General features: G+C 43.5%; 1 protein-coding gene across 2 annotated transcripts in view; it reads left to right on the top strand.

Moving 5' to 3' along the window:
* The window catches only part of ARRDC2 (arrestin domain containing 2), a 90,110-nt gene extending 75,514 nt beyond the window's left edge, over nt 1–14,596 (top strand). Inside the window, exons 1-8 of one of the 2 annotated variants that reach the window (XM_077475963.1) lie at nt 2,491–2,801; nt 7,549–7,615; nt 8,129–8,276; nt 9,265–9,367; nt 9,827–10,083; nt 10,199–10,361; nt 11,328–11,479; nt 12,819–14,596. In XM_077475963.1, the coding sequence (XP_077332089.1) occupies nt 2,528–2,801; nt 7,549–7,615; nt 8,129–8,276; nt 9,265–9,367; nt 9,827–10,083; nt 10,199–10,361; nt 11,328–11,479; nt 12,819–12,872 (1,218 nt within the window). In that variant the 5' untranslated portion in view covers nt 2,491–2,527 and the 3' untranslated portion in view covers nt 12,873–14,596. Of the gene's footprint in view, nt 1–2,490; nt 2,802–7,548; nt 7,616–8,128; nt 8,277–9,264; nt 9,368–9,826; nt 10,084–10,198; nt 10,362–11,327; nt 11,480–12,818 lie in introns of those variants that run through there. The other variant, XM_077475964.1, reaches the window with a different exon arrangement.
* The last annotated feature ends 462 nt before the right edge of the window (nt 14,597–15,058 follow it).

The raw sequence follows: 15,058 nt of genomic DNA, 5'->3' as shown, positions 1-15,058 counted from the left end.
ACTGATGGCGAATCCGATGCCTCTGGCGGCTGGGCAGGGACTGGAATGAAGCCGTAAGCGGCTTCATTCTAGTCTCCTAATAGTAAACACGGAAGCGACGTCATTTAAAAACAATTTATTAATTTTAACCACTTTCAGACCGTACCAATTTGCTGGTCAAAGACCAGACCACTTTTTGCGATTCGGCGCTGCGTCGCTTTAACTGACAATTGCGCGGTCGTGCGACGTGGCTCCCAAACAAAACTGACGATACATATTCTACATATTTTTGGTAAAAAAAATCGCAATAAGCGATTATTGATTGGTTTGCGCAAAAGTTATAGCGTTTACAAAATGGGGATAGTTTTATAGCATTTTTATTAATAATTTTTTTTTTTTTTTTACTAGTAATGGCGGCGATCAGCGATTTTTATTGTGACTGCGACATTGTGGGGGACCCATCGGACATTTTTGACACATTTTTGGGACCATTGTCATTTATACAGTAATCACTGCTATATAAATGCAGTGATTCCTGTGTAAATGACACTGGTAGTGAAGGGGTTAACCAGTGGGTGGCAGTGTAGGGGTTAAGTGTTCCTAGGGGTGTGTTACTAACTGTGGGGGGCTGGGCTTTCATTTAGTGAACACTGATCTCTGCTCCAATCACATGGAGCAGAGATCAGCGTCACTAGTTGCTAGGCAGAATGGAGAAATGCTGTTTACAATGGCATTTCTTCATTTGGCCGCTCCGTGAGACGATCGCGGGGATGCCCGCGGCGATCAAGTCCGCGGGTCCCGTGACCGGACTCACGGGGGTCCCGACCAGTGCGGGAGCGCACCGCCGGCGGCACGCTCCCGATGGCAGGGCGTCAAATTTAAAGGGACGTACATGTACGCCCATTTGCCTGCCCGTGCCATTCTGTCGACGTACATCGTCGTGCGCTGGTCGGCAAGTGCGAAGCAAAGCAAACGCATACGGTAGTCGCGCCTGCATATGTAAATGGTGTTCAAATCACATATGTGAGGTATTGTCAGAGCGAGAGCAATAATTCTAGCACTAGACCTCCTCTAACTCTAACCTGGTAACCGGAAAAAAATTTTTAAAGCGTCGCGTATTGAGATTTTTAGGTACCATTGTTTGTTGTCATTCCACGAGTGCGTGCAATTATAAAGTGTGACATGTTTAGTATCTATTTACTCGGCGTAACATTATCTTTCACATTATGCAAAAAGATTGGGCTAATTTTACTGTTTTTTTTTTTAATTCATAAGTGTCCCTTTTCCCAAAAAGTTGCGTTTAAAACACTGCTGCACAAATACCCCGTGACATAAAATATTGCAACAATCGCCGTTTTATTCTCTAGAGTCTCTGCTAAAAAATATATATAATGTTTGGGGGTTCCAAGTAATTTTCTAGCAAAAAATATGTTTTTTTAGCTTGTAAACACCAAAATGTCAAAAATAGGCTGTGTCATGAAAGGGTTATAATAAAAATGCCATAAACACATCCCCCGTTTTGTTGACGCTATAACGTTTGTGCAAACCAATCAATATATGCTTATTGTTTGTTTGTTTTTTTACCAAAAATATGTACAAGAATACATATTGGCCTAAACTAATGAAGAAATAGGTTTTTTTTGGTTTTTTATTTGGATATTTATTATAACAAACAAAATATTTATTTATTTTTCTTTCAAAATTGTCTGTCTTTTTTTATTATAGCGCAAACATATAAAAACCGCATGGGTGATCAAATACCACCAAAAGAAAGATCTATTTGTGTGGAAAAAGACATCAATTTTTTGTTTGGGTACAGCGTTTCACGACCGCGCAATTGTCAGTTAAAGCGAACGCAAAAAAATTGGCCTGGTCTTTAAGGGAGTAAATCCTTCTGGGGCTGAAGTAGTTAAATAAAGTAGATGTAATGAAGACCTGGAAGGCCCATGTAGATCAGGATGGTCTATCACTAGAAGGGAGGTGGGCTGTAATCCCCCCCACCATGTCTCTGAGTTCCTCTTCTTGGAAAGCCCATGTTCTCTGGGAATAGTAGTGCTGAGCTCACACTTCCTCACATTGCCTGACTGGAGACAAGCCAGTTTCGTATCCTGTACTTTCAGGCGGACTCGGGGATTCCCCTGCTCTCCGCACACTATTGCAAAGAATTGCAGCACCCTGTCAGTTGACCTATTTTCCCTTCCGAACTCATACAGTTAGCATTGTTCTATGCGTGTACCCGAGCCTCTCCCTGAGATATAGCTATCGCCTGTACATGACCGGGCGTGTCCCACACGGGGGGGTAACCTGGCGTGGCGCATGCGCCTTCAGCTTGTTTTTGCATAAGGCGACTTGAAGTTCCTCAGCTCCTGGAACTGGGTGTGCCCGGACTGGCCGCGCCCACTTTAAGACAGACGACGGCTGGTCGAGGGTTGCTATTGGCTCCGACGCTTGTGTTGTTTTCCTAAGCCGCGCCCTCTGAGCAACTTTCCGTATAAAAGCGAAGTTGGAGTCAGGCTCGGCTCTATACAGAAGTTGTCTTGAGCTCAGGATGATTTTTGACAAGGTGAAGAAGTTGGAGGTGGTGCTGGAGTCCTCCGAGGACGTGGTTCCTCCGGTGTTCGGCAGCGGGGACACGGTGTCCGGGAAGGTGCTCCTGGAGCTGGTGGCGGACACCAAGGTGGAGTCGGTGAAGCTGCACGCCGGGGGCTATGCTAAGGTGCACTGGACTGAGTCCCGGAGTGCAGGCTCCAGCACGGCGTACACCCAGAACTACAGTGATGAGGTGGAGTACATCAACCTCAGGGAGACGCTACTGAGTACAGGTGAGAGGCGCTCATCAACCATAGAAGGGGGAGCTCATTACTCATGGGGGGGCTCATCACCCATAGAAGGGGGAGGTCATCACTCATGGGGGGCCTCATCACCCATAGAAGGGGGAGGTCATCATTAATGGGGGGGCTCATCACCCATAGAAGGGGGAGGTCATCACCCATAGAAGGGGGAGGTCATCATTTAATGGGGGGGCTCATCACCCATAGAAGGGGAAGGTCATCACCCATGGGGGAGGTCAATACCCATGGGGGAGGTCATCACTCATGGGGGCGTCTCATCACTCATGGATGGGGGCTCATCACCCATAGAGAGGAGGAGGGGGGCTCATCCTTTCTAACTTCCATTATGGATGGGGGTACAACTGCTGTCACTTTTGTGTCTCCTTAGAGAGGTTCGCTTCCTGCCCTGTAGACCCAACATGAAGTGAACGGGTAGTTTTTTTATTGATGGGGCTCATATGCACAGCACCCAGATGAGTCAATTTTTGCAATGTGTACAGCCAGGTGTTTACAGCTACAAATCAATGACAGGCTTATGTTCGGTGTAAACGCTCAGGGAATGACTACATGCTGAGTGATGAGTGGCTCTGTAGGCAGGCTGTTTGCATCTAGGGCAGCCTTTCTCAACCTTTTTAACTCTAGAGGAACCCCCAAAAAAAATTTCAGGTCTCGAGGAACCCTTACTAAAACCAATTTTTCAGGGGTCAAAAGGAACAATGCCCCTTATACTGGTGGCCAGTAGGAAGAATGTCAGCGGAGGTCCACCCTAAAATGGACCTCCGCTCATCGGAATCCCCCCCCCCCTCCGGCGCCACAATCGGCACCTTTCAGGGGGGAGGGGGGTGCAGTTACCTGGATAATCCAGGTAACTGCACCCACTTCCGGGCTAGCTCTCTGCGGAACGGGGCGTACGTTACGCCCCCGTTCCGCAAGCGCCCGCCCCCTTCAGCAAGTGCCCCGCTGCCTGCTGGGAAACACACAGCTCCCAGAGGCAGCGGGGACCGTCCGGATTGCGCCGCGCGGCTCGCGCATGCGCAGTAGGGAACCGGGAAATGAAGCCGAAAGGCTCCATTTCCTGATTCCCATACCCAAGATGGCGGCGGGACCCGGCAGCCGAGCGAGCGATCGGCTTCGGGTGCCGACATCGCGGGCGCGCTGGACAGGTAAGTGTCACTATTTAAAAGTCAGCAGCTGCAGTATTTGTAGCTGCTGGCTTTTAAAAAAAAAAAAAAAAACGCGGAGTCCCGGTGGACTCCCGCTTTAAAGATGGCTAAAAAAATATTTGGTGTCATGCTGCTGACTTTGCTAAGTGATGCTGAACTTTGATCTCTGTATCATCAAAAAGGTGGTTCATCAGCCACAGCTCAAGGAACCCCTAAGAACCTCTGGAGGAACCCCAGGTTTCCACGGAACCCTGATTCAGAATGGCTGATCTAGGGTCACCCATCTTTTCCCAACCGCAGCTATTCACTCCTTTCTCCTTCTCTTTTTTGTTACATGCAGACAGCCTGTCATTGATTTGTACTTCAGCTTTTGACCAGCTCTCTATGGAGCTGGTTCGCACATCTCCGCTGAAAATTTGCACAGGATTCCTGTGCATCTTTTCGTCTGTCTGAGGTCCAACTTCAGCCAAAAATTCAGGCTGAAACGGTGAACGGGGGCGCACCGGACCCCTGCTGTGAGCCGCAGCCTCAAAGCTTTCCCCTCTGTTCTTGTTCTGGTGATATCTCACAATATTGTATTTCCTGCCACTTTAATTCCTGCAGATCAGGACACTTGGGGCTCATTCACCCTGCCTGGAGTGGTAAAAATAGGCAATTGAGCTGTAGATTTGCTACCCCCCCCAACATCATTTGTCTGTTTACACCTAACTGCCATACAATCTGATTCTCCAGATGGATAGGAAACAGATCGACATCCAATTTTAGTTGGCGGGTATCCATTAGACGCATGTCCATTGACACCCGCAGCTCCAAAGAGGAGAATAGAGGGTCTGCCTGAAAACCTGACAGTTGGACCCGATTGGTTCGCTAGTGTGAAAAGAGGTCCCCATCTGCTAACTGGCCTCTGAAAAGTAATCCACCACTGATCAGTTTTCCAAAGGCAACAAGGGCTGCCGTCATTGACAACAAGCCTTCAGAGTATATCTCCCTATTGGGGACACAGGCAGCAATACAAACATGAAAGGGGTTCTAACCCCTCACCGCACCATCCAAATCTTAAAAAATAACGTTGTTTAGTCTTAGTTTTCACTATTCCACATTAAACATGTTCCTGGATAATCTGCACTATAAGGATAGTCCTGCAGATGTCGGAGAGATGGGGACACTTTCTGTTAGACGTCTCTTGTTTTGGTTTAGATTCAAGTATGACGAGGATAAGGATTTCAGAGCTGCTGGATGAACGCAGCTCCTGATGTAAACAAGACGCCCCGTGACTGGCAAACTGCTGCCACTTGCGGAAAAGCACCTCATGGACTTGGCTGGCATTCCCTGCCTGTCCCCAGTTCAACTACACGTGTCCTGGACTGCTCTTGGGCTCCTCTTCTTTTTAGGCTGCATTCACACCTGAGTGTTTCCAGTTCTTCTCAAAAGTTCCAAAACTCCCAACAAACAAAATCCTATTCATTTACATGGCTCCTGTTCACATCTGATTGTGCTGTTGCCTGAAGCTTAAAGTACATGAACTTCTTTTTAGGCAGATTACACAAGTTTTTCTGCTTTTTACTTTGGTGACCTTTTTAAACTGTACAAAATCGTGGTAGAAACGCATGACTTTCAGCCTGAAAACAATACTGGGGTGTGAATGCAGCCCTAATGATATGTTTAATGTACCTGCTCATCATGTGCGATTAATCCCGTCTGCAGTGTTTGCTATGTAACACTTGTTTGTGTGTGTTTGTGCTGGGTCAGAAAGTTCTTGGTATGTAGAAGCATATTTGTGCGTGTTATGCATTCTTGCATACTTTCTATAATATGGGAGTATTCATGTCCCACCAGCAAGCAGAACGTAGTGAAGTCACCATATGGACAGTGGCAGATTAAGGCTTGCCATAGACTGTTCGAATCTCGGCCGGTTCCTGCTGAATTTAAACCATGTATGGGCAGGCTGAATGTGCCAAGTTGATTACTGTTGATCTTGTATGCAATTATCGCTAGTGGCTGGTATTTCTATTTCTAGTAATATTCACTGCCTTCTGACTTGGCAGGAGGGATTCCCCTGTCAACACCGTCCGAGTTGATTGGAGAATCTAGCAAATTTCTTTCCTGCTACCTGTGGTTGGAGAAAAGAAATTTGCAGTCTATGCCTCCTCAAAAGGTGCCAAATGTGGCACTGGAGGAGAGGAGGCAGCAGATAAGCGGAGGTTCCACTTTTGGGTGGAACTCAGCTTTAAGCTGCCATTCACGCCTGAGCATTTTGTGGCTCTAAGCGCTCAGCAAACCAGATCCCATGTTTTTAAACTCTGTTCACATTTGGGTGCCTGTAGCTCAACGTCTGAAGTTGCAAAAGATAAACTAGCTACTTTTGAAGCATAAATGGGCATTTTTGGCCCTATTGACTTGCATCTGAACACGGTGCAGGAAACTCTGGTTTGTCCGCATTTTTGCACCACGTTCAAAATGCATTGCAGTTGAGATTTGCAGCGGATGTCAATATTAAGGTAATGACACCCCAAATGCAGATCGCAAATAGTGCATTTGCCTGCACCAGACTGCTTGGTAAAGAAGTACCTTGTGATTCAGTTGCAGTGAGTTTCCAAAAGTATTATATACACTACTCTTGTGCAGTACAATTTCAGCCCATTCAAATGAATGTACTGAAATCGCACTGCACAGAACTAATTCCTGCTATTCCAAGTGTGAACTAGCCCTTAAATAGGGGCACAAAAAAATTCAAATTTTTTGTTATGCGCACATTTTTTGTTGCGCACATTTTTTCAAAAGCTTCCATCAAAAGTCTGAGGCCAGAAATGCACACTCCTTCACCCCTGAAAGCATGTGAAAAACCACACAAAGGGAAACTCCGACTAATACATGATGCACTCAAGTGTGAATGTGGACTAAAAGACAGAATAGCCAGTTGCCTGGGGAAGGGGGAAGTTGGCCCGGGTTTATACCAGTTTGATTTGTTATGCGGTTTGACAGTTCAAAAGCGCATGACAAATCGCAGCCCTTTTGCAGCAATGGAAAAGTTGAAGTTGCACTGTAGTTTTTTGATGGGGAATTTTTTATGGGCCCATTCACACCTACGTTTGTTACTACGTGCGCTGCCTCAAATACGGAACAGTGTGAATCTAGCCTTAGCAATGCTTCACAAATGCAAGTTAGAAGCAGAATACAAAGGCCTGTGTGCACTGATCCCAGTAAACTAGTAGGGGAAGGGGCTCATGCGTTAGAGAGCCTGGAGCCCACAGTACAGTGAACACACTGCTGCTTTTATGTAAGAACAAACTTCGAAAGTGGCGTGATCTACTGTAGCATTGCTTTCTGGCTGAACTAAATGTTACTGTTCAGCTCTTTGCAGTACTCTTTAAAAGTCTGCGGTTTTGCTTTTTCCTTTCACCCTGTACCATTTAAATGTCTCACATGTGACTAACCACACATTTAAAGGTACCTTCTATATGCATTTTTTTTTTTTTTTTAAACGGGAAGTAAAGTAGCTGAGAGAAGCATAATTTGTGGCAGAACTACTGCTAGCTCAGAATTACATGTATTTTTCTTTTTGTTTTCTCCTACAGACAATGGCACGCTTAATGTTCTGCCAGCAGGAAGACACGAGTTTCCTTTCACCTTTCAACTGCCTGAGTAAGTATATAAATGTCAGTTTACCAACACAGTAATCACATTTAGCTTTTCTTTTTTTATTGACCATTTGCTAGTGTCTGCTCTAATATAAGCAGACTGTACCAGTATGTCTTTCCTTGTTTGTCATATGAATGCAAGAGAATTGGTCTGGGAAGTATAAAGTTTGATTCTGCTTCCCAGATTAATTTCTCCTGCCTGTAAATAAAACAAACATAGGAGGATCCCAGTGAATGAAGGCCAATTTCCATTTTTCCGAACACACTATCAAAGTTAAAATAGCAACATGTAATCTAAATATCAAATGTTGCAAGTCCTAATTTAAAAGCTCCATTTTGCTTGGGGAAAGTGGTAATTGTAAATTGTAGTACTGTACTTGGGTTAGATGTAGTCTGTTAAAAGACTTTTGCCCTGGGTGAGATATGTCTGTAGGATTCCTAAAGCAGTTCTAGGATGGTATAAGCACTAACATCTGGTTTGGCTTAAAGGATAACTTAAGTCTGACATTTCTTACAGGAACCTGGTGACTTCTTTTGAAGGCAAGCATGGGTGCGTTCGCTACTGGGTCAAAGCAAAGCTGCACCGTCCATGGTCCACAGTTAAAAAAGCAAAGAAAGAGTTTACTGTGCTTGAACCTATTGATATCAACACACCTGATTTACTGGTAAGACCCGCATTGTAAAGAGCACTGGATGCTAGCATGAACATGGTTTTTTCCTGTATAGCCAGCCTTTGAGGGAACTGTACTAGGTTAAAACATGCATGCAAAAATTTACTAGATTATTGGATCAATTAAATATAAACTTTGATTTTGTAATTTGTAGACTTGATCTTGGCAAAATTTGACATTTACATTTGTAGTTATCCTGGTCAAGGGTAAAAAACAAACACATACTCCACCTCTATGCTGCAGCACGGGCATGATGCTGCAGCTGTCCCATATTGGCTCGAAGTTCAAGAACTGAGTGATCACGTGACTGCTGATTGCTCAGCTCTCTGTCCCCTTGGAGTGGAAAACAGTGAACTTCAGTTACCACTCTATACTCTGCCTCTCCAGCGCTTATGGAGCATCAGGCTGGGGAGGGGGTAGTCACATCTGGTTCCAGCTCTCAGCTGCTTGCTGAGAGCCAGCTGTAAATCAGGCAGCTGGGTGGATCCTGACAGTGTTATCGGAACCCTTCCAGAGTGGCTCTGCCGCATCAGCTGATGGTGACCGGGGAACAAAATGCTCTCCTGTGAGCCCACAAGAGAAGTATGGCAGGAAAAGCTTTGGCCATACTTCTCTTGTTTGTTTTTTTTTTTTTTTTTTTTTTTTTTTAAGAGAGCCTCTGTTGAAACCCTGATATGAACAAAACTGGTAATGTTAAGCTGCCTTACTCTTCCTGGTCATTTCTGAGATGGGAAGGTGGGTGTAACATGTTACTAAAGGTGAACTTATTGTTTTAAAGTATATCTAAAGGCAGAACTTTTGATTTTTAGTTTGTTTCCCTGCTAGGAGAGATTCACTTTTTATTTGTGGTGCTCATAGTCACTGGGACTGAAAGTGAGGGACGATGTAAAAGTTGTTGCAAAGAGAATGATGAACTGTGTATGAATTTGTTTAGACAGCTATAACATTTCTAATGAGAACATTTTTTTTTTTTTTTTTTTAGGCTCCCCAAGCTGGTACCAAAGAGAAGATTGCACATGCGTGGTACTGTAACCTAGGGCAGGTGTCTGTCACTGCAAAGATTGACAGAAAGGGATATACACCTGGTAAGTGGGTTTATCCACCTGCCATTATTTTAATTTAAAGGAAGCATGGCCTAAGAGAAATGCTAGGGTGGCCAGTGTTAATGTTTTCCTCTAAACATGTTGGTCAGTACCTGGTTGTCATGCTGATTGAATTTCTTCAGTACCCCTCAGGTAGTGCTCTAGAACATGTATGCTAATTAGGTTTTTTTTATTTATTTATTTTTTTAGAATTTTACCTCCCTGACAAACGGCTTGTTCCAATCCCATAAAGTGCTGAAGTAGGAAAATCAGCAAGACAGCCAGATAGCTAGTGTTCCCAGGAGGAGTTCAACAACGGCCTTTTACATATTTTTTTTCAGCTCAATTTTTGATTAAATATCACATTCATAGCTGTGTCTATACATCAGTCTTGTTTTATTATAGGCATATATTGAATATGGAAAAAATGTTGGCATTGAACGCTGATCTTCTAACCTACAGGTGAAGTCATACCCATCTTTGCTGAGATTGACAATTGTACCAGTCGCAATGTGGTGCCTAAAGCAGCCATCATCCAGTCTCAGACCTTTATTGCTCGTGGCACCTTGAAACACAAGAAATCTGTGGTAGCTACCCTGGCTGGAGATGCTATACCTGCAGGGAAAAGGGAGACTTGGCATGGACGAGCTCTAAAAATACCTCCACTTGGACCTTCTATCCTACAGTGTCGCATTATTCGTGTTGAATATGCTTTGAAGGTATTATTATTCTTCAAACTAACCTTGCTACATTGATATGGGCTAGATTTAAATTTTTTTTTTTTTTTTTTTGCTTGCATAAAGTATAACTTTGTTGCTTTTCTTACATTTTTAGATATGTGTAGAGATCCCTGGTTGCTCAAAGCTACTCTTGGAGCTCCCTCTGGTGATTGGTACCATTCCACTTCATCCATTTGGCAGCAGAACATCCAGTGTGGGTAGTCAGTACAGTATCAGTCTTGACTGGCTACATTCAACTGTTCCAGAAAATCCTGAGCGTAAGTATCTGAGAAATCTTGGTCCATTTTCTAAAATTGAATTGGGAGCCTGCGTGAAAGGGTTTGGGTCCCTGTACACGTCTATGGTATCCAAAACCCATTTTAAGAAGCAGTTCAGATAAGATCAGAAAGATGTCAACTGCAGATTAAATACACCCCTTAATGAATTCTGAAAGTCAGGAGTGTCTCAAATTAATGCCCTCAGTGCAAACCCAAAGCCCGTTGACACCAATCCTTAAAGTAGTGGTAAAAGCAGAATGTTTTTTATCCTAATAAAAACTGCATCAGCCCCCACCCCCAATACTTACCTGAGCCCCATCTAGATCCAGTGATGTTGCAGCAGGGTCTCGGCTGCTCGGGACTCTCCTCCTTCGGCTGATACAGCAGAGTGGCACCATTGGCTCCCGCTGCTGTCAATTGAAATCGGTCAGCCATTGAAAAGAGGGGGTGGGGCTGGGCCAGGACTCCGCATCTGAATGGACACATGGAGCTGTGACTTGGCATGTGTGCCCCCATAGCAAGCTGCTTGCTGTGGGGGCACTAAACAGGAGGGAGGGGCCAGGAGCACCAAAGCGGGACCTGAGAAGAGGAGGATCTGGACTGCTCTGTGCAAAACCACTGCAAAGGGCAGGTAAGTATAACATGTTTGTTATTTTTAACTGAAGTATTTACTATCACTTTAAGAAGTTTTGTCTATAGCATACAGTCAGCTTTCAGTTATCGTTGCCTTAGTAGCTGTAAGAAGCAAAAACTTTTTTTTTTTTTTTTTTAAAGCTTTTATGAATGGGCTCCAGAGTTTTTTAAAAAGTGCACACACACTATTAAATGTGTTCCTTTTTTATAGTAGGCTGGCTATTTGTAAAACCATTGCCGTTTACAATGCTTGTGTGAAGGCATGGTCCTTTTTTGTGTTACGATGCCAGCTATTGTAGTATTCTAATATTGGGGATCTTTTTCCTTATTTAGCTCCTCCAGAATACTCCTCAATCGTTTCTGAAGAAGAGATCCAAAACAATATTTCTCCTCCACGTCGAGCCAGTATGGGTTGTATCCTAGAAGGGCCATTTTATGCTTACATTCAGGAGTTCAGGAACAGACCCCCTCCACTGTATTCAGAGGTAAGCACTGCAGAATATTTCTATACCTTTTTTTAACATCGTTTTTTTTTCTGCAGCTTAATGACCACAGAGGTAAATATTTCATCCTATTTAAGCATTAAAGTGGAATTCCAGCTTGCATAGTAAGGTTGAAAAAGACATCCAGGTCAACCAATAAAAGGGGGGGAAATCTGCTCCCATCCCCTCTCCACATAACCCCCCCCCCCCCCCTCCTTCTCTACCCTTCTTCTCTGTTCTTCCTTCTGCTCTTTCTTCCCAGACCCCCTTTTTCTATATAAAACCTCTTCTAGGAGAGAGCTGGGATGACAGGGCGACCTAGAGTCGGACGCTGCCCACCCCCAATTTAGGATCAATATCCTTATGCCCACGTACCTTATGCCAAACTTTTTGTGGGAAAAAAAATTGAAGAAAGATGTGTATATACTTATTTTCAGCTTACGCCTCCTGTCACATGATCTCCCCTGTGTCAGCGAAGGGTGGCTGGAGAGGAGAGAGTTCTCCAACAATGGCTAGTAAGGCCTGGAGTGGTAACTTGCCCATAGCCTTCAATTGCCCATCCGTTGTCAGCGCTCCTTCTCCCCTGAAGTCTCGCAGGATGACACGGGACCTTTTTGATCCTTGCAGAAGTGCAGTGCAGTCCTGTGTTCTCTACAATGCCCCTTCAAACATGTTATCTAGTGTTAGGACTGAAGATCACCTCCCCCTATAATATAGGGAGGAGGGTGTCCCTACAGTGACAGTGCTGATTTTTCTATTGACATAATTCAGTGAATAATTGTTGTCCCGTCCCCTGTCAGGATCATTAGCTCGGGTCCCCTGCCAGTGCTCCTGGCTCCTCCCCCCCCCCCCCCCATGACCAGTGCCACCAATAGCAAGCTACTTGCTATGGGGGGCACTGGTGCGTACTTGCTCCCGAGCCCCCGCTCTCTCCTCATTGGCTCACTGGCCTTGATTGACAGCAGTGGGGACCAATGACTCCCACTGCTGCCTCAACCAATCAAGGCCAGGGACAGCCAAGGGCAATATTGCTGTATTGGGGAGGAGGGGGGTGGCTGTGTAGGGAGCAGCACACAGGTTTTTCACCTTCAACCTTCACTTTAAGCATGTCTGAGAGCGAGCGTGTGTTATCCTTTGAAAAGTAATCTAAAACTGCTACCTATGTGTTTGAGTGGTGCATTTAGCCTTTTGTTTGGAATTCAGTTTTATTAAACACTTGCTCCATACCAATTTTAAGTTCTCACACTAGACTTTAATTTTACCTTTTTCTATTTTTATTTAAATGTACAGTAGATTTCTTCCCAAAGGCTTGTTCTCATGGCTATTCTACCTGTATTTTCAGGTTGATCCTAACCCACCTACAGCAGAAATCCGTCCACGTTGCATGACATGTTGAAGGACTATCAAGAATCTGAATTTTATCTACATTTCACTGAAAGCAGAGAATTCTTGCTAAAGACTGAATGTGTCCCTTACCTTTAGCAAACTGGAACGGTTTGCGCTGTGCCAGAGATGGGGGATTGGAGGGACTGGAGACCATCTCTACAGAGAGGGATGGGGGTAGGTCCTCTTGCTGGGACATTTATGTGGAAAAAGGAGATTAGAAGAACCATTCTTGAGGATATGGCAAATGTCTGACTGTTTCTGAACACAAGGGAACAAGAAGTGTCTTTTCATTGTGTTTATATTGTGCATATCAGGAAGTTCCTTGCACAGTTATGTTTGAAAATATTATCTTAAAGAGGGCTACATATGATCTTATTAATAGTAAAATGTGAATATTACTGTACAGAGGCATATTGTTTCTTACACTTTTATAGATGTATTTGCCCAGCAACTCTTGGATGTGCTTTACCACCTTGGTTCATGACCTAAGTGACTTTTGATCATATTCTGCCAAAGTATTCCGCAAAGCATTGCTACATATTAACACTTCCTGTAGCTTTTAATGAATGCACAACTGTAGTGTTGTAAGTTATTATAAGATAGACTTCTATGCACTATTAGGCTTTTATATACAGTGTACAACTTAATTATAAGCCACTGCTTAGCCACAATCAGAGTGTATAGGTGTATGATTAAGAAACCTATTGCTTTGTCTTTTTTTTTTTTCTCTACGGATTTCTGTTTATGGATAATAACCTAGGCTGACACGCAACAAAAAACACACATGCAGTATGCTTCTGTCCACTTGCTTTATTAAGTGGCCATAATTAAAACCACACAGAATTCTTAAAGGGAATAGACTTTAAACTATTATAAATATATAAGGAAAAAAAACTTTTGCATTCAAAATGCATACTTTCCATACTTAAAAATTTCCAGTTTATCCTCCAAGGCTCTGCTGAGATTTTTCCAAGTAATGTAGATTGTGATTGGGTTTGAATAGCCATGCTTCACCACACTTTTTCAGGGTTGTCTCAAGGGCCGGGTTGTGGTCTGTTGCAGAAGATTCCTGGAAAAATGTTCCTGACGAGTAGTTCCTCATTTTGACCACATTGCAGTATTATTGGGACAGGATTGCGGGTCACAGATTTACCTATAATTTCTCATGTCTTGGTGCTAAAGTGCCTTTAAACTAAAACATACAGGACCTCATGTTTCTATTTGAGTAATTATATTTTCTGAAAGATGTTGCTGTTTTAATAAACTTGCATTATGGCTTTTGCTGTATTGCCTTATGTAGTGTTTCCCAAGCTTGGCCTTGAATCCCACCATTGGTGTATATTTTGTATACACATTACATGGGCAATAGCCACGACACTTAAACCATTGATGGTAATCAAGGATAGATTTGGGAAATACTTCTCTTATGGGTAAAATATTTTCACTGTTTCACAAACTTTGCAATGATTAATGCATGCCAATGACCGATATCATTCCAAAATGAAGTTTGTAGAATGGATGCTGACTTTAATGTTACAAAATCCTGCTGTGCTAGTGTTTTTGCCAAATGTCACAGCAGACAGATTTGTATCTATTGTTTCATAGTTTTTGTCATTGTCTGTTTGTTTTTTGTTTTTTTCTTTTTGAGCCAAAATGCATGTAATTTTGTAAGCTTTTTGTACTGACCAGTGTACATTTATTTTTGTTTTCTAATAAAAACACATTCATGGTCTACATAGTGAGTCTTTTAATTTTCGTAATCGGCTGGAAAACATTCTTTGCACAAAGTACACACATTGATAAAAATGGACCAGTACTCCAATGGAGACGCTTTTATACAAAATGGTTATGACTACTCAACCTGTAAAATTTTGTAACCTTTGCATTGGGGCAGTGCCCATCCCTGCCCCTGTAGCATTAAGCCCCCGTTCACACTGAATGTGACTTTGAAATCATGCTAGTTCAAGTGAAAGCTGTGACTTGCCTGACATCTGTGACTTCATGCATAGATGTCTATACAAGTCACACCAGAAATCACAAAAAAAGGTGCCGGAACCTTTTTTCACATAAAAGCTGCACCGCAAAGGTTGAGTCACACTGATTTGAACTGTTCCATTGCAGGCAATAGGATGAGATTTGGTACCTTCAAATTGCATTACAAGTTACACTAATGTGAATGGTGGGGGTAATACAAGA

Source organism: Lithobates pipiens, unplaced genomic scaffold (genome assembly GCF_037356315.1).
Source record: "Lithobates pipiens isolate NorthernLeopardFrog02 unplaced genomic scaffold, aLitPip1_a1.2 Scaffold_13, whole genome shotgun sequence".
In the NCBI taxonomy this organism is placed as follows: Eukaryota; Metazoa; Chordata; class Amphibia; order Anura; family Ranidae; genus Lithobates; species Lithobates pipiens.
The sequence above is the reverse complement of the archived record's forward strand: the minus strand, read 5'-3'. Positions and strand labels throughout refer to the sequence as shown.